The sequence below is a fragment of the Carassius carassius genome, chromosome 43 (genome assembly GCF_963082965.1).
Source record: "Carassius carassius chromosome 43, fCarCar2.1, whole genome shotgun sequence".
Taxonomy (NCBI): Eukaryota; Metazoa; Chordata; class Actinopteri; order Cypriniformes; family Cyprinidae; genus Carassius; species Carassius carassius.
The window spans coordinates 26,568,533-26,592,889 of NC_081797.1; the positions used below are offsets into that span (position 1 = coordinate 26,568,533).

Here is a 24,357-nt window from a genome sequence, read left to right on the forward strand (position 1 = left end):
GCTACCATCAGTCCCAACAGTAAAGCATCCTGACACATTCATGTGTGGGGTTGCTTCTCATCCAAGGGAGTGGGCTCGCTCACAATTCTGCCCAAAAACACAGCCATGAATAAAGAATGGTACCAAAACACCCTCCAACAGCAACTTCTTCCAACAATCCAACAACAGTTTGGTGAAGAACAATGCATTTTCCAGCACGATGGAGCACCGTGCCATAAGGCAAAAGTGATAACTAAGTGGCTCGGGGACCAGAATGTTGAAATTTTGGGTCCATGGCCTGGAAACTCCCCAGATCTTTATCCCATTGAGAACTTGTGGTCAATCCTCAAGAGGCGGGTGGACAAACAAAAACCCACTAATTCTGACAAACTCCAAGAGGTGATTATGAAAGAATGGGTTGCTATCAGTCAGGATTTGGCCCAGAAGTTGATTGAGAGCATGCCCAGTCGAATTGCAGAGGTCCTGAAAAAGAAGGGCCATCACTGCAAATACTGACTCTTTGCATAAATGTCATGTAATTGTCGATAAAAGCCTTTGAAACGTATGAAGTGCTTGTAATTCTATTTCAGTACATCACAGAAACAACTGAAACAAAGATCTAAAAGCAGTTTAGCAGCAAACTTTTTGAAAAATAATATTTATGTAATTCTCAAAACTTTTGGCCACGACTGTACATGGCGAGATCCTCCATTGGGCAGACAGTGAGATTTGACCCGGTTCTCACCAGAGTCCACTCCACATAGGTGGCAAATTCCTTCCAGGAACCATCTTCGGATGACAACGCTCTTCACTCGGAGTTCAGGCTGACGTTATAGGGCACTTTAAAAGCGCATCATCCGGGTAGTTGGTGATGTTAGCTAACAGTAGGAACAGTCTCGTATGGTTCTTGAGAGAATTGCCCCCTCCTTCGGAAAGAAAAAGGACTGAGTAAAACCAGAAAACAAATGGAGGGGAGACACGCAATTTAAACTGTTTAGGTCAGGTCTTCTGTCACGCTACACTGCCAGAAGGAAAACGGAGTTGAGAATAATCAAGAGTCTTTATTAATCCAAATCCAGACACACATACTGACTTGTAGACCCGACAAACACAGACTGAAAGAACATGGGTTTTAAAGGCAGGATAACGAGGATCAGTCAGGTACATGTAATTACTAAATTAATGGGGACATGTAACACATGGGAAAGAAACTAGACACCTGGAATTAAATTAACAAACCCCAGGGATCAGAAACTGGGTATATGCCAAATTAAAGAGGATTGCATATTCTGAAAAACACCAACATGGACAAGGAATTATATGTTAGTCACGTAAGCTTTAAATAATTCAAAATAGTCCAATAATTTTTTTTTACAAAATTTTATAATAATTTTTTTTTTGTCATACTTGATACACCAGTTTTTATTCAGAGACCCAAAATGACCAAAATATTATTCATATGGCAAAAAATTTAAATTGATGTGATCTTTTTATAATTTTACAATTCAGTATGCTTACAAAGATGATTGCAAGATGAACAAATGTTCTTCAAATGCCTGTTGTTTCATTATTTGGTACGATTTAACTTGATTTAAAAACAAAAAAAAAATATTATTAGTGTTAATAATTGAATTAGAGATTTATATGAGATTTGTCACCAAAGTTTGGGTCATGTTATTGAAGTCTTTAGAAATCCATGTATATATTTGTCATGTTTCTGAACTTTGTTTCCTTATTTGGTCACCTTCCTTTTCTTGTTTTAGTTAAGTGATCGATCCCCACCTGTTTTCAGTTCCCTCATTACCTTCTGTGTGTATAATTACCCGTTCTGTTCAGTTCCTCCTCGTCCGTGATTGTTTAGCGTTGTTGATGTGTTCGTTGTATGTATGCTAAATGTAATCCTGTTAAAATAGCCTGTAACTTCTTCATCAGTAAACTCCTTATTTGTTCCAGTTCCTCTTCTCTCCCTTTGTTTTACGTTTAGCACCACCACATCTGTAAAAGAATCACGGACCTAAACAGTATAGTTTATTTTAGCAGCGTTTTTTCTTTCATTTATTTTTTGCTTTGTTTTTCTCCTCTCCCGGAATGGCCATCCCAGCAGTCCGTCTCCTATGCCTGGAGCAATTGGACCATTCGCTGGAGGACCACACCAGGGACTTTTTAGATCTGGCGTGCCTTACTCACTTCCCCGACCGCTCGCTCTCTAACTTTTTCTACACCGGCCTGAGCGAGCGGAGTAAGGCACGCCTACCAGCGAACGGTCCCCGAGAGGTTTTCGCCGCTTTTGTGGAGTGGGTGCTGGAGAAGAATGGATCTTCGTGGACCATCAGCACCGCCGAAGAGGATATCTCCAGCCCCACTCCCGACCCAGAGACCAGCCAGCGCCCATCAAGCCACACGGAGCCAGAGCCCACCGCAGCCGCAGAGCCCGAGCCAAACCAGGACCTCGAGAGCGCGACTGACCAGGTGTGTGAGCCGGCAACACCGTGCATCGTGGGAGTCCTCGTGGAGATCGAGGGCGTGGAGGAAAGCCCTGCCCACACTCCTGCGACTGAGGGTGAGTTGTATTCGGTCTCGGGAAATATGGAGCAACTTATGGATCTAATGGACTGGTCTATGGAAGTAATTCCTGTATCCCCTGTTTTTCCGCTTGTTCCATCCAGCCCTGATCCCCTTGTATACCCTCTCAGTCTCCCACTCCCTACCTCCTCTAGTCAGCTCCCCTGCTCCATTTCCGCTGGTTCCATCCAGCCCTGAATTTTCTGTTTCTCCGCTGGTTCCGCCCAGCTATGAATTTTCTGTTTTCCGCTGGTTCCGCCCAGCCCTGAATTTTCTGTTTCTCCGCTGGTTCCGCCCAGCCCTGAATTTTCTGTTTCTCCGCTGGTTCCGCCCAGCCCTGAATTTTTTGTTTCTCCGCTGGTTCCGCCCAGCCCTGAATTTTCTGTTTCTCCGCTGGTTCTGCCCAGCTATGAATTTTCTGTCTCTCCGCTGGTTCCGCCCAGCTATGAATTTTCTGTCTCTCCGCTGGTTCCGTCCAGCTCTGAATTTTCTGTCTCTCCGCTGGTTCCGCCCAGCTCTGAATTTCCTATGTCTCCGCTGGTTCCGCCCAGCTCTGAATTTTCTGTCTCTCCGCTGGTTCCGCCCAGCTATGAATTTTCTGTCTCTCCGCTGGTTCCGTCCAGCTCTGAATTTTCTGTCTCTCCGCTGGTTCCGCCCAGCTCTGAATTTCCTATGTCTCCGCTGGTTCCGCCCAGCTCTGAATTTTCTGTGTCTCATGTATTCCCTCCCAGCCTCCCTCTCCCACCTCCTCCTAAACCTGCCAGTCCCTCTGCTCCACTACTGCTGGTTCCATCCAGCCCTGATCCTCCTGTGCTTCCTCCCATCCTTCCTCTCTCCTCCTCCTAGACCAGCCAGTTCCTCGTCATCCCTGCTGGTGTCAGTCAGTCCCGCAGCTCACCCTCAGTCCGCGCCATCTGGGCGCGATGGTTCGCCGCTGGACTGCCAGTCTCCAGCTCCGCCTTGGCATGTTAAGGCCCTGTCTCCACCTCCAGCCTCCGAGCCCTGGACTCCTCCTCGGTCCTTCGACCCAGCGGCTCCGCCTTGGCTCTTAGCTCCATCGTCTCCACCGTGGCCTGTCATCCCACCTGCTCCTCCGGGCTCCCTCGTCCCTCCGGCTCCACCTTGGTCAGTCGTTGACCATCCGCCGCCTCGGGACTCCACTCCTCTGGTTCCACCTCGTCACTCCATCCCTCCGGCTCTGTCAGGCTCCTCCTTCCCTCTGGTTCCACCGTCATCCTCAGTCACTCCGGCTCCACAGCGGTCTTCCAGGACCCCGCCTCCGCCTTGGTCGCCAGAGCCTTCTGCTCCACCCTAGGCCCTCCGGATCCTCAACGTCACCCTGGCTCTGCGGCTGTGCTGCTCCATCTTGGGCTCCTCACCCACCGGTGCAGTCTCCTCCTGTCGGCCCCCTGGTGTCGTCGGCCGCTTCTCCACCGTGGCTCCTCCCGCCGTCGACTCCACCGTGGATCTCCGTCCTGGCTGGTCTCTGGTGGACCATCTGGCTCCTCCTGCTCCGGGCTCCTCCCTGGCTCCTCCCTCCATCCACTCCGCCCTGGTCCCTACCTCCATGCTCCCTCGTCACCTGCTCCTGGCCTACTCCTCGCCCGCCTCCAGAACCCCCACCCTCCCTCCGCTGGTATTCCTCTTGCGGTGTGAGGACGCACCGTTCCGGGAGGGGGCGAACTGTCACGTTTCTGAACTTTGTTTCCTTATTTGGTCACCTTCCTTTTCTTGTTTTAGTTAAGTGATTGATCCCCACCTGTTTCCAGTTCCCTCATTACCTTCTGTGTGTATAATTACCCGTTCTGTTCAGTTCCTCCTCGTCCGTGATTGTTTAGCGTTGTTGATGTGTTCGTTGTATGTATGCTAAATGTAATCCTGTTAATATAGTCTGTACCTTCTTCATCAGTAAACTCCTTATTTGTTCCAGTTCCTCTTCTCTCCCTTTGCTTTACGTTTAGCACCACCACATCTGTAACAATATTAAGATATTGTAGGCTTTTTAGGGTAAGAGAACACTTAATTATCTCTTTTTGTTTCTCTCTCTGTTCTCTTTATAACAACAATAGAGCACTATGGTTCTTGAGGTCAGAAAATAAGTAAAAAAATGTTTTAAAATGTAAACAATGTTGTGAATTATTATATATATATATATATATATATATATATATATATTTTTTTTTTTTTTTTTTTTTTACTGTAAAACCAAATCTATTTATGTAAATGTAACTGCTAATACTATTGTCACCAATTTTGAGAAAAGCTGCTGCAAACTAATTTTGGGATCAAAAAAATCCTGTAACTGATTAGATACTGAATGATATTGACACTCATTACTGCATTGCTTTTATTTCACTGTGTCATAAAACTCATAAAAACCTTTTTTTCCCCTGATTGTAGGTGCAGTAAAATTCATTGACTATGAATATGCAGATTTTAATTACCAAGCATATGATATAGGAAACCATTTCAATGAATTTGCAGGTACAAAAAAAAAATACAATTACGATAACCAACATTAAAATATATTAATTTTACTACTGTCTAACACACTAAGAGATCATTTGTCTTTGAATTTTGAGGTATCAATAATGTTGACTCCAGCCTGTACCCTAGCTGTGAACTTCAGTTTGATTGGCTAACTGCTTATCTGGAGAGTTTCAAGTGGTTCAATGGTGTTGATTCAACTGTGACCAAGAAAGAAGTCCTGGAACTTTATGTACAAGTCTGCAAGTTCTCCTTGGTGAGTATTTTGGGGAGGCTGAGGGAGGGTGCTAGATTGACAGTTGTGATGTTGGCAAAATGCAAATGTCAAACAGTGACAGATATTCTCTAATCTTTGTGCAAAAATAACATCAGGATGCAGCCATGTTTTCTTAAAGTCATTTTTGCCACTCCTGTAATTTGACTCCAAATTTCAAGAGAAAAAAATGTAATTTTGACATTTACATTAATATTTTGGATGTGTTGTTAATTTATTTTCTCTAAAAGTATATTAACAAAATTATATACAAAAATGTCAGAATCAGAGCTGCAATTAACAGCTCTGTGGCAAGTGAGTGAGAGTTGAAGTGGTCCACTAACAGCTCATGCACACTCATACTCACACATGTGCATGTTTGTATCTATAATAAACTTTTTATGCATTTAATTTTATTTTTTATTATAATTCATGGTTGTTGTCTGCAGTTTGTGTCAATGTCATCATCAGAAATGGAATCATCTCCGAGATTAGAGAAATAAAAACTGCTTTATTGAACAATAAATAATAATAAAAAAAAATGCTGCTAGGACTTTGTCATTTCCAAGAGAGAGGGAGGTCTCTGTCTAATTCTGGATCTATGAAATATCAGGAAACACCTCCAAAAGAGAAGTTCAAGATGTTCGTGCTCAAACTTTTCTCAGTATCCATTACAAAGACTGGTTTTATGTCAGAAGATCACAATTAACTGACACACGGCCTCTGAATTTATCTTTATGCTGGGTACACACCAAAAGAAAATCGGGCTGATTTTTGGTCGAGTTTCCCCCTTCCGACAATCCTAGCTATGTCCCGTTATCCTGATGGTTCTACAGATTATTTTATCAGATTTTCCCCTTGTGTGAGTTGTGTTAAGAGTGTCTGAACCTCATCAGAAGAACGTTGGCGCCGATCGCGAATCGTAAATATTCAACATGTTTAATATTTATGATCAGAAATCCTGATGTGTGGGGGGAACCCTGAGGACAAACGTTTACACGCACTAGAGATTATCATGTGAAATGAAACAATATCCAATCAGACAGCGAGATGATGGAAGACGGAAGCACTCATGACCATTGCTCACCTCTACCTCACTCTGTAACTTGTACAGACCATGTCCCCGCCGTCTCCACGACTTCACCCAAAACCTTCTCTTTTTTTTCCCGTGAATTGTCTGTGAAAATCATTCCTAAACTCTATCATTGCAATTTCTTTCTGCATATCATCCACAATGCTTATTCTGAAGTCTTGTGAGATTTTGCGAGATTTCCTGTGTTCAGTCGAGACTCTGGTTGAAAATCTGTTCGTGTTTGGTGTGCTGTCTGTCACATCATGGCACAACACACACTATAGGAGCAAAACGGTTAAATCTAGGATTTTTTATCCTCATGTTTGTGGCCTATCACATTTTGAAAATCTTATATGTAAAAAATATTTTAGTGTGTACCCAGCATTAAGTGTGTGCTCCGCAAATCTGAGAGCATTCATCAAAGCTGTTAAAATTGCTCTAACATTTCTGAGAACAGCAGGTCTCAGAATGTCTGCTTATTATATGATATACTTCAGTGGTTCTCAACCCTGTTCCTGGAGCTCTTCTTAAGTTTTACGGGTGTCCCTTTAAAACTGTGAGTGCATTGTGTATGAAATGGAGGTCGTTTGAGCTATCATGTGCACAAACACAATGTACCTTTTCCATTTCCTTTTGCAGATGTGTAACACATTTTTTACAGGTTTATGAGAGGTTTACACTCAAAATGTTTTGGTCTAAATTTGCATTTTATGTTATTCAATTACATAACAGATTTCCATCCATTTCAATTACATAGTTTTAACATAAAATAAATCAATAAAATGATTGTAACTCATATGCATCAGCCATACGTGAATGAAACGGGTAAGTTTTATGTAATAGTTCATACTGCTTAATGTTCGTGTGTTTCCACACTACAGAGTGTTAAAGTAGCATTGAGGCTTTTGACCCTAACGTTACTTAAAAAAACAACAACAAAAAAACAACATAAAAGTGCCTCTTCCCGCACTCAAAACTAGTCTGTTGATGAGAGTCTTGAACAAGGACTGGTGGAACGTGGTCCTGTTCCACTTCACATACACCGAGTGAAAGGGGAGTTTGACAGGACACTTATTTATGACACTTTATTCACCAGGAAGAACAGCTCGTTCTGCGCGTCATACGTTATTACGCTATGTCTACGTCACTGCGCATGCGCTGTACTTTCCCATTTCGGTTTTCAATCCGATCAAGTGTTTACATGTCCTCTCACTCGGATTACAAAAGGGATTATCCACCCCTTACAATCCGATCAAAATTTTATTCGGATCCGGCCAATTCAATCCAATTGACGTGTTTACATGTGACATTTTTATTCTGATTGAGCTTCTAGTCCTATTACTAGATGCTAATTTGCTAATTAATAAAAAAAAAATGCTTATTTAGACTGAAATTTTTTTGAACTCTGAACTCTGAACTCTGAATAGGGTTTTAATATAGATATCCTTATACCTAACAAATGGATGGCTCCATGGCAGTGCTGGATGGCTCTGGCTGTTTGCTTGGTGGCCTGGAAAGACAAATCTGCAGCTGACGCAGCTGTTTCAGAGCCCACTCCATTGCCTTCAACCAGGTCTTTAAAGGGTTAGTTCACCGAAAAAATTTAAATTGTGTCATTAAGAACTTACCCTCATGTCGTTCCAAACCCGTAAGACCTCCGTTCATCTTTGGAACACAGTTTAAGATATTTTAGATTTAGTCCGAGAGCTTTCTGTCCCTCAATTGAAAACCTGTGCGCTATACTGTCCATGTCCAGAAAGGTAAGAAAAACATCATCAGAAAAAATAGCAAAAACTATGACTTTATTCAGCATTGTCTTCTCTTCCGGGGTCTGTTGTGTGCGCGTTCACTGCAGTGTAGTGATATCCGGTTCACGAACGAATCACTCGATGTAACCGGATCTTCTTGAACCATTTCACCAAATCGACTGAATAGTTTGAAACTGTTCGCATCTCCAATAAGCATTAATCCACAAATGACTTAAGCTGTTAACTTAGCTATTTTTGGACCAAAATATATTTTCGATGCTTCAAAAAATTCTAATTGACCCTCTGATGTCACATGGACTACTTTGATGAGGTTTTTCTTACCTTTCTGGACATGGACAGTATACCGTGCACACAATTTCAATGGAGGGACTGCAAGCTCTCGGACTAAATCTAAAATATTTTAAACTGTGTTCCGAAGATGAACAGAGGTCTTACAGGTTTGGAACGACATGAGGGTGAGTTATTAATGAGATCATTTTCATTTTTCGATTAACTAACCCTTTAAGCAAATCAGCCTGGTATGCCTGCAACACCACTATGGTGTGCAGACAAGTACCAGTCTGAACTGCTGTCATTCAATTCAATTCAATTCAAGTTTATTTGTATAGCGCTTTTTACAATACAAATCGTTACAAAGCAACTTTACAGAAAATTATGTTTCTACAATATATATTAGTAGCTAGTAGTTTGTGCACCTTTGACAGGATTTTAGAAAAAATAAAAAATAATAATAATAATAATAAAAGACGTAGTCAGCTAGACGTTGGACTATCAATATTATTAATTAATAGTTATTATATGATGCAGTCACACATGTAGCAATAATTGTTAGTTCTGTTTGTTGATTCAAGGTTAGCATTATCTGGGGTCCTCTGAGGGTCAGCATCATCTCTTCTTGTCATGTGTCAGGTGTCATGTTTCTTAACCCTAAATCAGGCAACGTGACCCACGAGTCACGTAGTTTTTATTGTCTTTTTTGGGGCATAAGAACAATTTTTTAATTAAATCCTTTTATCATTTATCAATGCCTGGTCTGTCTCAAGTATGCTGGTCACATGATTTGCTTCAAGTTTTCAGTGGTATATTACTCAGCCTGATCTAAATCCAACATGGCTGCCAGTGGTGGAGAACATTCAGATTTTAAGGTAGTTACAGTTTTTTACGATTGCTATGACAGATTTTTCAATACTTTTAACAATTTTCCAAAACTCTTAACACAGTTAGCACTACATCCGCCTGTGTAAGCTATACTATTAACACATTTCTTGTTGCTTTAACACAAAATGCATACAATTAACACAAATTTAAAATGCTTGAACTTTTTTTACACACAAGCTCAAACAAGACCAAAACAATGGATTTTTACTGCCAAATTTACCAATGATTTAACACTGTATGTCAGAACAGATAACACCATGTTCTAAACCTAACCTTACAGGCTAAAGTCAAGGTAAACAGCTGTTCATATTGTGAATTGAAACACAAATATATTCCCTGTATTTTATTCCATTGCTAATGAGAAACAGCTTATTGAAGTTATGCAAATATATAAATCACAGCTGATTCCCATCTAGGAAGCACACTCAGGTGTTGAGGTTCTTTCAATCACATGATCATATGTTCTAAAAGAGGACTCTTTGGGCTGATCTTGTGTGGAAAAGAAACAATATAGAGCAACACAAAGAAAGAAAGAAAGAAAGAAAGAAAGAATGCCTGCAAGAGGGAGGGGAAGACGAGTACCAGGACAAGGGAGAGGAGTGGGGCAAGGACAAGGGCAAGGGAGAGGAGTGGGGCAAGGACAAGGGCAAGGGAGAGGAGTGGGGCAAGGACAAGGGCAAGGGAGAGGAGTGGGGCAAGGACAAGGGAGAGGAGTGGGGCAAGGGCAAGGACAAGGACCAGGGAGAGGAGTGGGGCAAGGACAAGGGAGAGGAGTGGGGCAAGGACAAGGACAAGGGAGAGGAGTGGGGCGAGGACAAGGACGAGACAGAGGAGTGGGGCGAGGGAGAGGGAGAGGAGTTAGAATGCGTGGTGGCGCTCAAAGAAGGACCAGAGCTAGGGTAACTGATCAAATAAGAGCAACTATCATTGACCATGTCATAAACCATGGGCTATCATATAGAGAGGCTGGTGTACAACCAAATCTCAGCCGGGACACAGTGGCATCCATTGTCCGTATTTTCAGAGAAATCAACAGGTAGGATATTGCTTCTCCTACAGCAAAGTGTACTGTAAATACTGTAATATTACCATTTACAGTATTAGAGTGACTGTATGCCTCCGGTCTCTAATATGTAACTGTATTTTGTTCCTCTAAGGATTCAACGTCTACCTCCCTCAGGGGGCAGAGGAAAGCTCCTGAATGAAGAACAGGAACTTGCTATTCTCAACATGGTGATTGCTGACAATGAAATAAAACTGAAGGACATTCAGTCCAGAGTTGTAGAGGACAACCTTGTCTTTGGGAACATTGCAGCAATCAGCATAACATCCATTTCTCGGACTCTAGCTAAACACAGAGTCCTAATGAAACAACTATACAAAGTTCCTTTTGAAAGGAACAGTGAGCGCATCAAAGAACTCCGTCACCAATACGTCCAGGTAAGGTTATGCAATACAGTCATTACTGTACTATACACAGTGTGTTTTGCAGTAAACTACTCTATAAACCTGGAGTACATTAGGACATACAGTAGATATACAGTACAGCACAGCATGTACATACACTGTGTCTAATTACTTTCAGAGAGTCATGGAGTTGGAGGCCAATCAAGTCCCATATGAAATTATCTATGTTGACGAGGCTGGCTTCAACTTGGCGAAAAGGCGTCGCCGTGGGAGAAACATAATTGGCAAAAGGGCCACAGTTACCGTGCCGGGCCAGAGAGGAGCCAACATCACCCTGTGTGCCGCAATCTCCAACAATGGTGCACTCCTGCGATTGGCCCCTACAACACCGACCGCCTTCTCCTATTTTTAGAAGACCTGCACAAAAGATTGGTGCCAGAGGTAGAAAGGGGACAGGTGGGAGACCACTTGCCAATATATGTGATCACATGGGACAATGTGGCATTCTACCATTCCCGTGCAGTCACAGCATGGTTTGACGCCCATCCTAGGATGGTGTCCCTTTTCCTTGCTCCTTACTCCCCTTTCCTCAACCCCATTGAGGAGTTTTTCTCATCCTGGAGATGGAAGGTTTTTGACCATCGCCCACATGACCAAATGTCCCTCCTGGATGCAATGGATTCTGCATGCCAAGACATCACAGCTGAACACTGCCAGGGGTGGATAAGGCATGCAAAAAGATTCTTCCCACGATGCCTTGCCAGAGAAGATATCAGGTGTGATGTGGATGAGAACATGTGGCCAAATGCAGAAGACCGGGCAGATTAGAAGTTTACTTTGTTTTTTTTTATTATTATTCCGGTGCTTTTTCTGTTTGTATATCTTGCAGTAATGTCCTTTTGCAAATAAAGTCTTTACTGCAGCAATTCTGTCTCTGTCTTTTTTTTAGAACTTTAACTGTACATTCTATAAAGCTACTCTGAGATGGTCATTCATTTTTTGTGACAAAATGCATGCATTTACTAAACCCAACAAAACAAAAATGTAGAGAGGCTTCAAAAGAAACTACAGTGCAAAACACAATCTCTGATCAATACAATATACTGTACTGTCCATTGTATAAGGGCAGACCTGTCACATAAAATAATGCAGTTTCTGTAATTTCAGCTGATGATAGTGTTTTTTTTTGTCATTGTGTTATGATTGACTAAATGTTCCTGTTGGAAGAGAACATGTGTTAGTGTTTTGAATAATTATTTGATTTTGAAACATGTTTGCAGTGTTTTGGTAGACATAGTGTATTGTGTTAGTGTATTATTGTATTTTGAAAATTAGATTTGGAGTTTAGTTTACAATGTGTGATTTTGAGCATTAAATTAACCGTTTTGCCAATTGTGTGTTTTAGGTGTGTTGGTGTGTTAAGGTTTAGGTGAGTTTAGGAAATTTGTTAAATGTATTAAAAATCTGTCATAGCGATTGTAAAAAACTGTAATTATATATTAAACTTACTTTTCTTTTGGAAAAAAAAAATATATTACTGCTAACATTAATTCTTGTTTATGTTGTTATTTAGCACGTTTTGAAATGTATGTGACTCCTGAGTCACGTTGCCTGTTTAGGATATAAAAAAGAGAGTATTGAGTATATTGAGAATATACGTAACATTACACTAAATTTAAATGGTTGTAATTTAAGAATGTTTTGGAATATAGACATAAGTTTGGTCTTGTTTTTTTTTTTTTTTAAAGAAAAAGTAACTTCAAAAATGATTACATTTACTGTAAATCGAATGTACTCTAAATATTTTATATAAAATATATATTTTACAAAATAATTTTTACTCTAAAATTACTATCAAATCAAAGTCATATGTCTAACCAATTTGTGTTCTAAATTTTAATTTGATATCACAAAATGTAACTTCCCATGAGATTTTTAGGCGTTGTACCAAAAATAGCCACTGGGTGTTTTTTATGCATTCTCTTGTATCAAATTTATACATTTCAGTCTCAATATCAAAAAACAGTTGGCAGATGGGACCGTAAGACTCAGAACTTTCTGATGATATATGTTTTGTCAAGATTAGAAAAGTTTTTTGTATATAAAGTAGTTCAGACACCACCCACTAGGTGAGGAGCTTGGTAAAAGAAATTAACCCCATAACTGTCACTGTCCCACCTGTGGGACGCTTGGCACTCTTTTTTGTTGTTGTCTTTTTCTCTGTTGTCTTTTACTAAATCTTGTAGTAATCATCATAAATCATATATCATTTGAAAGCTTAGAAGCCCAAGATTTATCCTGTGAAAAACATTTTGGAGTCGGACATTGCTTTACCATGGAAATGGTACTTTAAAATCTAATGGCGGTAACCTCCCCCTTAGTGGGCAGGGTCAAGTGTCATAAAACATTATGCATTACAGTCTTCTAGAACCAAAACTTTTTATAATCTTGGCAACAAACATATCATTGGAAAGGTCTGAGTCTCAGGATTTCATATTTGGTGGTTATTTTGAGATAGAAGTGAAATTCCCAGAGAAATCTAGAGAAAAAATCATTAAGCAAAATTCAAAAAAGTTTTGATGACTCCCAGTGGATGTGTGTGGTATGACGCCCTAAATAAAATCTCACATGAACCTATTTTTTTTTCATATCAACTTCAAATTTGTAACATAACTTATTGAGACACAAGGCTTTAATTTTATACCAATTTTAGAGTAAAACCTGTTATGTAAAATATTTATAATAAATAAAATATAATAAAGTTAATATAGCGCATATTATTTACAGTACATTAAAACTTCTATAACTTTTTGATACTTTATACTTCTTGAAGAAATTCCACTTTTGCCAGAATCTAATTTTCTTCTTTAAAAGGAGACCAACCTTAGGTTTGTATTCCAAAGTGTTCATAAATTACAGCAATTTAGGTTTGGATAGTGCACTTTAATGCCTATTTAAAAAATAGGGGGTAACAGGGAGTAATGAGGGTTAACAGAGTACCATTTTTATGGTAAAGACAGGTCCGATTTCAAAATGGTTTTCACAGGCTGAATTCGTAAGCTTTTGAATGATATATAATTTGTCAAAATTACATCAGGTAAAGTATAGGATATAATTGTTTTAACCATGCAGTGGCAAGTAGGCCAGTAACAGTTAAGAGATTAATGACTTGGTCCTTTTTTATACCCTAATCAGGCTACGTGACCTGGGAGTCACAACTCATAAAATCCAAAATATATCAAATATTTCACAAATTCTTTTGGATATGTTGTACTTAAGCTCAGATGATTTAAAAAAAATGACATGAAAATATTTTTTGCTTATCATTTTCCACTCTTGCCTATTTAACGGTTAATGGCTTGGTGGGTAATGCCAGACACTTCAGGGACAATGCTGACTCTGAGAATATAGCTGGCAAGTGCCTGTTCAACCCTAGCCATTGCCCTATAGCCATGTGAAGAGACAGGCTGAATATGGTCTATACTATGATCCTATCCTACCCTCATCAAAGAATGCCAGGCGGAACCAGAGTTTGCGTAGTGCCAGCCACTCACGGTGCACACAATCAGCCCCCTAGAGAGCCAACTGTGCATGTCTTATTTTCAGACAAGCAGCACACAGTTTTGTGTTTCCTCACACATAATACTGTATAGCATAGACAGGATCACATCCTAAAAGGCTGCTTGTCCCTCTTTTCTTTGCTCGCTATTTAAATGTTTTGATTAGTGCACTGGCACAAGACACACTTCTCCCATTCACTTATTTGAAAGACACAACACAGAGTGCATGCTAAACAAGCAGAAGCTCATTGTCACAGCCATATGCTGGAGTGCCCATGACAGCCACTAGAGGGCACTCCTCCCAGATCATTGTGCATCGCTTATGGACTTCAATTAGATTAGATTAGATTGAACTTTATTGTCATTATGCAGAGTACAAGTACAGAGCTAATGAAATGCAGTTAGCATCTAATGAGAAGTACAAGAACATAGTGTTTTATATACATAAAAGTGCTGAGTAAGTGAAGCTATGATATACAGAATGTACAGTGGAGTTGCTATATACAGTATTGAGCAGCGTATATACAGAATATAAATAGGAATGCAAATGTAGGGATTGTATGTACATTATGAACAAAGCAATGTAGGATTATATACACATGAACACCAGCAACATGAGAACAGTGGTAATAAAAACAGTTGGATGAGTGTGCAAAAGTATTGTTAAACAATGTATTATATGCAAAATAACAGTAGTCCATTGATATTTTTATAGAAATAGTTTACTGTGCTTTGTACAGTAACAACTTTAGACAATTTACGGTAATAGCTAGAATAGTGTGCAGTGTGCAGACTGGCATCTAATCTTGGCAACAAACATATCATTGGAAAGGTCTCAGGATTTCATATTTGGTGGTTATTTTGAGATAGAAGTGAAATTCCCAGAGAAATCTAGAGAAAAAATCATTAAGCAAAATAGTTTTGATGACTCCCAGTGGATGTGTGTGGTATGACGCACTAAATAAAATCTCACATGAACCTAATTTTTTTTCATATCAACTTCAAATTTGTAACAACTTATTGAGACACAAGGCTTTAATTTTATACCAATTTTAGAGTAAAACCTGTTATGTAAAATATTTATAATAAATAAAATATAATAAAGTTAATATAGCGCATATTATTTACAGTACATTAAAACTTCTATAACTTTTTGATACTTTATACTTCTTGAAGAAATTCCACTTTTGCCAGAATCTAATTTTCTTCTTTAAAAGGAGACCAATCTTAGGTTTGTATTCCAAAGTGTTCATAAAATACAGCAATTTAGGTAGATTTTAGAATTTACTAGAATAGTGTGCAGTGTGCAGCAATGAGTAGTGCAAATATATGAATGTAAAGTACTGTGACCAGTGCAGTAAAAGAGCAGGTGCAGGTTAGATTGGTGTTGTGGTGTTCAGAAGTGTCACAGCCTCGGGGAAGAAGCTCTTCCTGAGCCTACTAGTTTGAGAGCGTAGGCTCCTGTAACGCCTGCCGGATGGAAGGAGGGTGGAGAGTCCATGGTTAGGGTGAGAGGCATCCTTGATGATGTTTCTTGCCTGGGTGCCCGTGATCCGTTGAGCAGTTTTCACCACCTGCTGGAGTGCTTTGCGGTCAGATGCGGAGCAATTGCTGTACCATACTGAGATGCAGCTCATGAGAATGCTCTCAATGGTACAGCGGTAGAATTCAACAAGGATCCTGGGACTCAGGTGACCTTTCTTAAGGCTCCATAAGAAGTAAAGGCGCTGCTGTGCCTTTTTGACCAGGGTGGAGTTGTAAACAGGAACGCAGTCATGGGTGAAGAGGGAGTAAAGGAGAGGTCACAGTACGCAGCCCTGTGGCACACCGGTGTTCAGGGTGATGATGGAGGATGAGAGGTTATCTAACTTAACAGACTGAGGTTGTAGTGTATTTTCGTCTGCCATGGATCTGAGGAATCACACCGTCTCGGGGTTTTGTTTCAAGAAAATAGACTTTATTTCAGAGAGAAACAAAGCCGAGATGTTCTCTGCGAGAAGCTCTCCCGAATGCTAGGTGGCATCTCATTATATACCCTATACAGGGCGTTTCCAAATAGTCACACTTTTCTTTATGTTCACAATTTTAATACGTCCCTAGAGGGAAGAGGCCCCCTCCATTGGTATAGACAAAGGCCCTGTCTGTATGTCTGACCACATGTTTCTCAGCTGGTCTGACCACGTTTCTCATCTGGTCTGAACAATTCGGCCCCGTAGGCATATTTCTTTCTATACTTAACCTATAGGATTATAATGGAAAAATAACTAGCAACAAAAATGGCTAGATTCACATTGATTATATTTGATTGATTAAAATCTTATTAATAAAAAATCTTCCACAAGGTCTGTTAGTCAGAATGGGTGTGCTGATTCCAAGCTGTCTGAGCTTGGAGATCAGCTTGGAGGGGATTACTGTATTAAATGCACAACTGAAGTCTACGAACAGCATTCTCACATGTGTTTTGACTGTCCTGGTGAGTGAGGGCAGAGTGAAGTACCGTTGAGATGGCGTCCTCTGTTGACCTATTGTGGCGATAGGCAAATTGGAATGGGTCTAGTGAAGCAGGGAGACAGGATTTTAAGTGCAACAAATTTTTGAGTGCAACAGGACAAGAAGTCGTTTGGTAGAGTGGAGTGGAGTGTTTCGGTACTGGTACGATGGTGGAGGTTTTGAAGATAGTGGGAACAGTAGTTTGGGCCAGGGACCGATTAAATAATGTCCGTGAAGACCTCAGCCAGCTGCTCCACACAGGTTTTTAGCACACGACCAGGTATTCTGTCAGGGCCAGCTGCTTTCGGTTCATTCACCTTATGCAGAGTATAGTAAACATCTGATGTGGAGAGTGTGAGAGGTAGTTCACTGGGATGATGCTCAGCTTTGAGTGAGATATTCTTATTATTTTGATCAAAATGAGCATAACAGTGATTGAGCTCGTCTGGGAGGGAGGCAGAGCTGGAGGGGGCACAGAGTTAGGTGGTTTGCAGTCTGTGATAGTTTGTATGCCTTGCCACATACGCTGGAGCTCTGAAGAATTAAAGTGTTCTTCAATCTTCTGTTTATGTGTGAGTTTGGCCTGGCAGATACCCTTCCTCGTGTTGGCTCTGGCTGAGCTGTAAGCCTCCCAGTTCCCAGACCTGAGCTTTTGAATTTTAATTTTTTTGTGTGTGTGGTCACTCTGCCCCCACATCTGTTGATGTGCTCCAGGACAGAGTTGGTGTAAGTGTCATTGTTAATCTGAGAGTTTTTGGTGGCCTGGGCAGCAAACTCACTCCAGTCTGTGTGCTGGAATTGATGTTGGAGAGTGGAGTCAGCACCTTCCAGACAGATTTTTTAAAAGTCCTTATTGTAGGTTTCACACATTTGATGACCGAGGAATACTTGGGGAGCAGGAAGAAAGAGAGATGAGAGGTCAGAAAGAGAGGTCAGACTGACCCAGGTGGGAGAGGGGTGTGACTTTGTAGGCATCAGTCACATTGTTACAAACTGAGGTAGTGCTAAACGTAAAACAAAAGGAAGGACGAGGATCTGGAACAAATAAGGAGTTTACTGAAGACGACGGAGAATACAGACAATATACAAGATTACATTTAGCATTAACATACAGATATAGCTTTGACACATTAACAACGCTAAACATAGACATCAACAATCACGGATGAGGAGGAACTGAACAGAACGGGTATTTAAGCACACAGAAGGTAATGAGGAAACAGGAGACAGGTGAGGATCAATCAATTAACTAAAACAAGAAAAGGAAGAGGACCAAATAAGGAGACAAAAGTTCATAAATGTGACAGTTCGCCCCCTCCCGGAAACGGTGCGTCCTCGCACCGTAAGAGGAATACCAGTGGAGGGAGGGTGGGGGTTCTGGAGGCGGGCGAGGAGTAGGCCAGGAGCAGGTGATGAGGGAGCATAGAGGTAGGGACCAGGGCGGAGTGGATGGAGGGAGGAGCCAGGGAGGAGCCCGGAGCAGGAGGAGCCAGATGGTCCACCAGAGACCAGCCAGGACGGAGATCCACGGTGGAGTCGACGGCAGGAGGAGCCACGGTGGAGAAGCGGCCGACGACACCAGGGGGCCGACAGGAGGAGAGTGCACCGGTGGGTGAGGGGCCCAAGATGGAGCAGCACAGCCGCAGAGCCAGGGTGACGTCGAGGATCCGGAGGGCATAGGTGGAGCAGAAGGCTCTGGCGACCAAGGCGGAGGCGGGGTCCTGGAAGACCGCTGTGGAGCCGGAGTGACGGAGGATGACGGTGGAACCAGAGGGAAGGAGGAGCCTGCGGGACTGACTGGCACCAGCAGGGATGACGAGGAACTGGCTGGTCTAGGAGGAGGAGAGAGAGGAAGGATGGGAGGAAACACAGGAGGATCAGGGCTGGACGGAACCAGCGGAAGTGGAGCAGAGGGGCTGGCAGGTCTAGGAGGAGGTGGGAGAGGGAGGCTGGGAGGGAATACAGGAGACACAGAAAATTCAGAGCTTGGTGGAACCAGCGGAGACACAGAAGATTCAGAGCTGGGCGGAACCAGCGGAGACACAGAAGATTCAGAGCTGGGCGGAACCAGCGGAGACACAGGAAATTCAGAGCTGGGCGGAACCAGCGGAGACACAGGAAATTCAGAGCTGGGCGGAACCAGCGTAGAGACAGAAAATTCAGAGCTGGACGGAACCAGCGGAGAGACAGAAAATTCATAGCTGGGCGGAACCAGCGGAGAGACAGAAAATTCATAGCTGGGCGGAACCAGCGGAGAAACAGAAAATTCAGGGCTGGGCGGAACCTGCGGAGAAACAGAAAATTCAGGGCTGGGCGGAACCAGCGGAGAAACAGAAAATTCATAGCTGGACGGAACCAGCGGAGAAACACAAAATTCAGGGTTGGACGGAACCAGCGGAGAAACAGAAAATTCATAGCTGGGCAGAACCAGCGGAGAAACAGAAAATTCAGGGCTGGGCGGAACCAGCGGAGAAACAGGAAATTCAGGGCTGGGCGGAACCAGCGGAGAAACAGGAAATTCATAGCTGGGCGGAACCAGCGGAGAAACAGAAAACTCTGGGCTGGGCAGAACCAGCGGAGAAACAGAAAATTCATGGCTGGGCGGAACCAGCGGAAATGGAGCATAGGAACTGAATGGAGGAGGAAGGAGTGGGAGACTGAGAGGGTATACAAGGGGATAAGGGCTGGATGGAACCAGCGGAAAAACAGGGGATACAGGAATTACCTCCGTAGACCAGTCCATGAGATCCATAAGTTGTTCCATATTTCCCGAGACTGAATACAGCTCACCCTCAGTCATAGGAGTGTGGACAGGGCTTGCCTCCACGCCCTCGATCTCCACGAGGACTCCCACGATGCACGGTGTTGCCGGCTCACACACCTGGTCAGTCGCGCTCTCGAGATCCTGCTTCCTGTCAGAGGATGGCTCGGGCTCTGCGGCGGGCTCTGGCTCCGTGTGTCGAGATGGTGGCTGGCTGGTCTCTGGGTCAGGAGTGGGGCTGGAGATATCGTCCTCGGCGGTGCAGATGGTCCATGACGATCCATTTTTCTCCAGCACCCACTCCACAAAAGCGGCGAAATCCTCTCGGGGACCGTTCGCTGGTAGGCGTGCCTTACTCCGCTCGCTCAGGCCGGTGTAGAAAAAGTTAGAGAGCGAGCGGTCGGGGAAGTTAGTAAGGCACGCCAGATCTAAAAAGTCCCTGGTGTGGTCCTCCAGCGAACGGTCCAGTTGCTCCAGGCACAGGAGACAAACTGCTGGGATGGCCATTCCGGGAGAGGAGGAAAAAAAAGGCAAAAAATAAATGAAAGAAAAAAAGCCGCTAAAAAATAAACTATACTGTTTAGGTCCGTGATTCTGTTACAGACTGAGGTAGTGCTAAACGTAAAACAAAAGGAAGGACGAGGATCTGGAACAAATAAGGTGTTTACTGAAGACGACGGAGAATACAGACAATATACAAGATTACATTTAGCATTAACATACAGATATAGCTTTGACACATTAACAACGCTAAACATAGACATCAACAATCACGGACGAGGAGGAACTGAACAGAACGGGTATTTAAGCACACAGAAGGTAATGAGGAAACAGGAGACAGGTGAGGATCAATCAATTAACTAAAACAAGAAAAGGAAGAGGACCAAATAAGGAGACAAAAGTTCATAAATGTGACACACATTAGTATAAAGGTGGTCTAATATTTTATGTCCCCTTATAGTGCAGGAGACATTTTGATGAAATTTAAGGAAAACAGATCTTAAAGTGCAGTGATTAAAGTTACCATCAACCTTTGCACTCATGATTGTTCCATTACCCTCAGCTGTGTGTAATTAAGGTACTATGCTCACCTGTATTTATGTCATGTGGTTTTTGTCTTTTGTTGCTGGAATATTGAGCTCTGTTACCTTGTGTTCTTTTACTTTGTGTTTTTGTGTTACCTGTGTTGGATTACCTTTTGCCCTTGTTTTCTGCCTGTTGCCCTGTTTTTGGATTCTTGTTTAGGACTACAATAAACTGCACTTGAATCTTCTAAGTTTTCCCAAGTATTTTGTGACACTAATGCCGTTTATAGCAGATGCAGATTTAGGATTCCTGGTTTCTAAGTCCCCCCACCTGTGCCGTCTCGCCACTTTATTGGACTGATTTCACACATGCTTCATGATGTGGTCACGCAGACACTTTCCCAAAGCATTCTGATGCAGAGCCAGTTCCCTTAAAGGGGAACTGTAGTTATGTCTAAGCTGAGCAAGTGCTCCTCATGTATTGGTCATGTATAGTTAGTAAGGTAGTTGTTAAGTTTACATATGGTATAGGAATAAGGGATCTAGAATATGGCCACAATTAGACATCAAAATGTGCTTTATCTGTATTAATAAACATTTAATATGCAAGTGATATGAATGCTAATATGCGTCTAGTTAATAGTGAGAATTTGTCCTTAAAATAAGTAAAAGAAATTGTCAATTTTTCATCTATGCTGAATACATTGTTGTTGGTTGACATGCCTGCTTCAAATAACATCTGTAATATGGGACTTCTGTTATCAGAGAACCACAGTTATGCAGTTTTTCCTCTTTTGGAACATAAGGTGATTCATAATTAAATGAGTACCAGAAAACTTTAGGCCACAGCTCGCTGGTTTTTGAAAATTATGATTGAATCTGTGGCCATATGTTCTGGACACTTGTCTAAACAGAGGAGCAGAGCTGTCAAACGACAGGGGAGACTGCCGGACAGACCCAGGAAAAAGTCACTGAGCTAGTTAAAAGATATGAAATTGCAAGGCTCCAGGGGTGGATGAGATTCAGCCAGAGATAATTAAGACCCTGGATGGAAATCAGGGAAAACTTAGCAAAGTGCTTGGTAATTGGTAAATGGGTGGGTGGGGTTTATAAAGAGGATGAGATAGTGTGTTCCTTCTTATACATGTTGTCCTAATGTACCAATTCCCAATAAGGCTGTGAACTTCAGCACTTAGTCCAGTCGTGGCCAAAAGTTTCGAGAATTACATAAATATTGGAAATTGGAAAGGTTGCTGTTTAAGTTTTTATAATAGCAATTTGCATATACTCCAGAATCTTATGAAGAGTGATCAGATTAATTGCATAGTCCTTTGCCATGAAAATTAACTTAATTCCAAAAAAACCTTTCCACTGGATTTCATTGCTGTCATCAAGGGACCTGCTGAGATCATTTCAGTAATCGTCTTGTTAACTCAGGTGAGAATGTTGACGAGCACAAGGCTGGAGATCATTATGTCAGGCTGATTGGGTTAGAATGGCAGACTTGACATGTTAAAAGGAGGGTGATGCTTGAAATCATTGTTCTTCCATTGTTAACCATGGTGACCTGCAAAGAGCTTGCTCAGGAATGGCAGCAGGCAGGTGTGAGCGCATCTGCACGCGAAGACTTTTGGAAGATGGCCTGGTGTCAAGAAGGGCAGCAAAGAAGCCACTTCTCTCCAAAAAAAACATCAGAGACAGATTGATCTTCTGCAGAAAGTATAGTGAATGGACTGCTGAGGACTGGGGCAAAGTCATATTCTCTGATGAAGCCCCTTTCCGATTGTTTGGGGCATCTGGAAAAAGGCTTGTCCGGAGAAGAAAAGGTGAGCGCTACCATCAGTCCTGTGTCATGCCAACAGTAAAGCATCCTGACACCATTCATGTGTGGGGTTGCTTCTCATCCAAGGGAGTGGGCTCACTCACAATTCTGCCCAAAAACACAGCCATGAATAAAGAATGGTACCAAAACACCCTTCAACAGCAACTTCTTCCAACAATCCAACAACAGTTTGGTGAAGAACAATGCATTTTCCAGCACGATGGAGCACCGTGCCATAAGGCAAAAGTGATAACTAAGTGGCTCGGGGACTAGAATGTTGAAATTTTGGGTCCATGGCCTGGAAACTCCCCAGATCTTAATCCCATTGAGAATTTGTGGTCAATCCTCAAGAGGCGGGTGGACAAACAAAAACCCACTAATTCTGACAAACTCCAAGAAGTGATTATGAAAGAATGGGTTGCTATCAGTCAGGATTTGGCCCAGAAGTTGATTGAGAGCATGCCCAGTCGAATTGCAGAGGTCCTGAAAAAGAAGGGCCAACACTGCAAATACTGACTCTTTGCATAAATGTTAGTAATTGTCAATAAAAGCCTTTGAAACGTATGAAGTGCTTGTAATTATATTTCAGTACATCACAGAAACAACTGAAACAAAGATCTAAAAGCAGTTTAGCAGCAAACTAATTTTTTTGAAAACTAATATTTATGTAATTCTCAAAACTTTTGGCCACGACAGTATGTGGCCGGGTGTCAAGCAATGAGAATGAGCCAGAAAACCATGTTTTGCCCCCTTCGGGTAGGGACTGATTTGCTTCCCAGTGTGGAGGTGTTAAAGTATGTTGTGGTTTTGTTCACAAATGAGGTTTGGAGCATGAGTTGGTGCATCTCTGCAGTGGCAGCAGTAATACAGTTGTTGTACTGACATGCACTGTTATTGAAAAGAGAGAGTTGAGCATGAGGGCAAAGCTCTCAAATTACCAGTTTATGCTCCATAAATAGGTTTATGGTCTGGACAGTAGTGGCAGAAAGTACAAGATTATGTATTCAAGCAGCCAATACAAGTTTTCTCCGCAAGGTGTCTGGGAAGATCCTGAGAGGCAGAGCGTGAAAATGGGAAGGGAGGGACTCGGAGGAGAACCACTGTTTCACCATGGTGAAGAGATTGAGGTGGATCAGAGAATGAATGCTTGCAAGCTTTAGTAGTGTGCATTATAAACTATTATAATGGTGGGTGAATTATTTGTTAACGGGCTAGATAATTAGTTGTTGCCATGTTTGTACATTTTCCAATCTAAGACGATTTATTTTTTTTTTTCTAGGTGGCTCATATTTTCTGGTGTCTATGGGCTCTCCTGCAGGCAAAACATTCCACCATTGACTTTGACTTCCAGAGGTTGGTTGCCTTACTTTTTAAATTAGTCAGTGTTGGGAGTAACAGTGTTCAAGTATAACAGCGTTACTAACAGAGTTTAATTTTCAGTAACGGAGTAATCTAATTAATTACTTTTCCCATCGTTGCAACGCGTTACCTTTACTGAGAATGTAAAGTGTCGCGTCACTACAATTTGGTTGAATAAAGCGCGAGGTGTCATGCTTTGGCTTGTGGCTACACATCAGCTGCCTGACACCGTTGCAAATCCGATGATGATTGGCTGGGTGGACGGTGCCCTGCTCACGCTGTCTCACTGCACGCTCTGACAATCACTAAACACAAGACGGCTTCAGCGATAATGGCGTTCTCGAACGGGAAGTACCGGAAATTAAAGGCGAGAATGTTTCTGTAACATGCACGGTATGCCCAGGAAAAAATACTTTATCCACGTCTGCCTCAAGCAACTCAAATCTTATGAACCACCTCACATCAACACATGCTAACATGTTACTGTACTGAATATGCAATGCTGTGTTCAAAACAGACGCGACTTGCGTGAACCAGATCCAGTCTGTGTCCAGATCAGAGGGTCACTGCAGTCACCCGGATCCAGTACGTATCCAGACCAGATGCTGGATCAGCACCTAGAAAGGACCTCTACATCCCTGAAAGACAGCGGA

At 42.2% G+C, this 24,357-nt stretch overlaps 1 protein-coding gene across 1 annotated transcript in view; it reads left to right on the top strand.

Annotated features, from left to right (window-relative positions):
* The window catches only part of zgc:113516 (uncharacterized protein LOC541449 homolog), a 123,485-nt gene that overhangs the window by 83,000 nt on the left and 16,128 nt on the right, over positions 1-24,357 (top strand). The window contains exons 5-7 of the mRNA XM_059536382.1: positions 4,942-5,025; positions 5,124-5,284; positions 23,625-23,698. Coding sequence (XP_059392365.1) covers positions 4,942-5,025; positions 5,124-5,284; positions 23,625-23,698 — 319 coding nt within the window. The remainder of the gene's footprint in view (positions 1-4,941; positions 5,026-5,123; positions 5,285-23,624; positions 23,699-24,357) is intronic.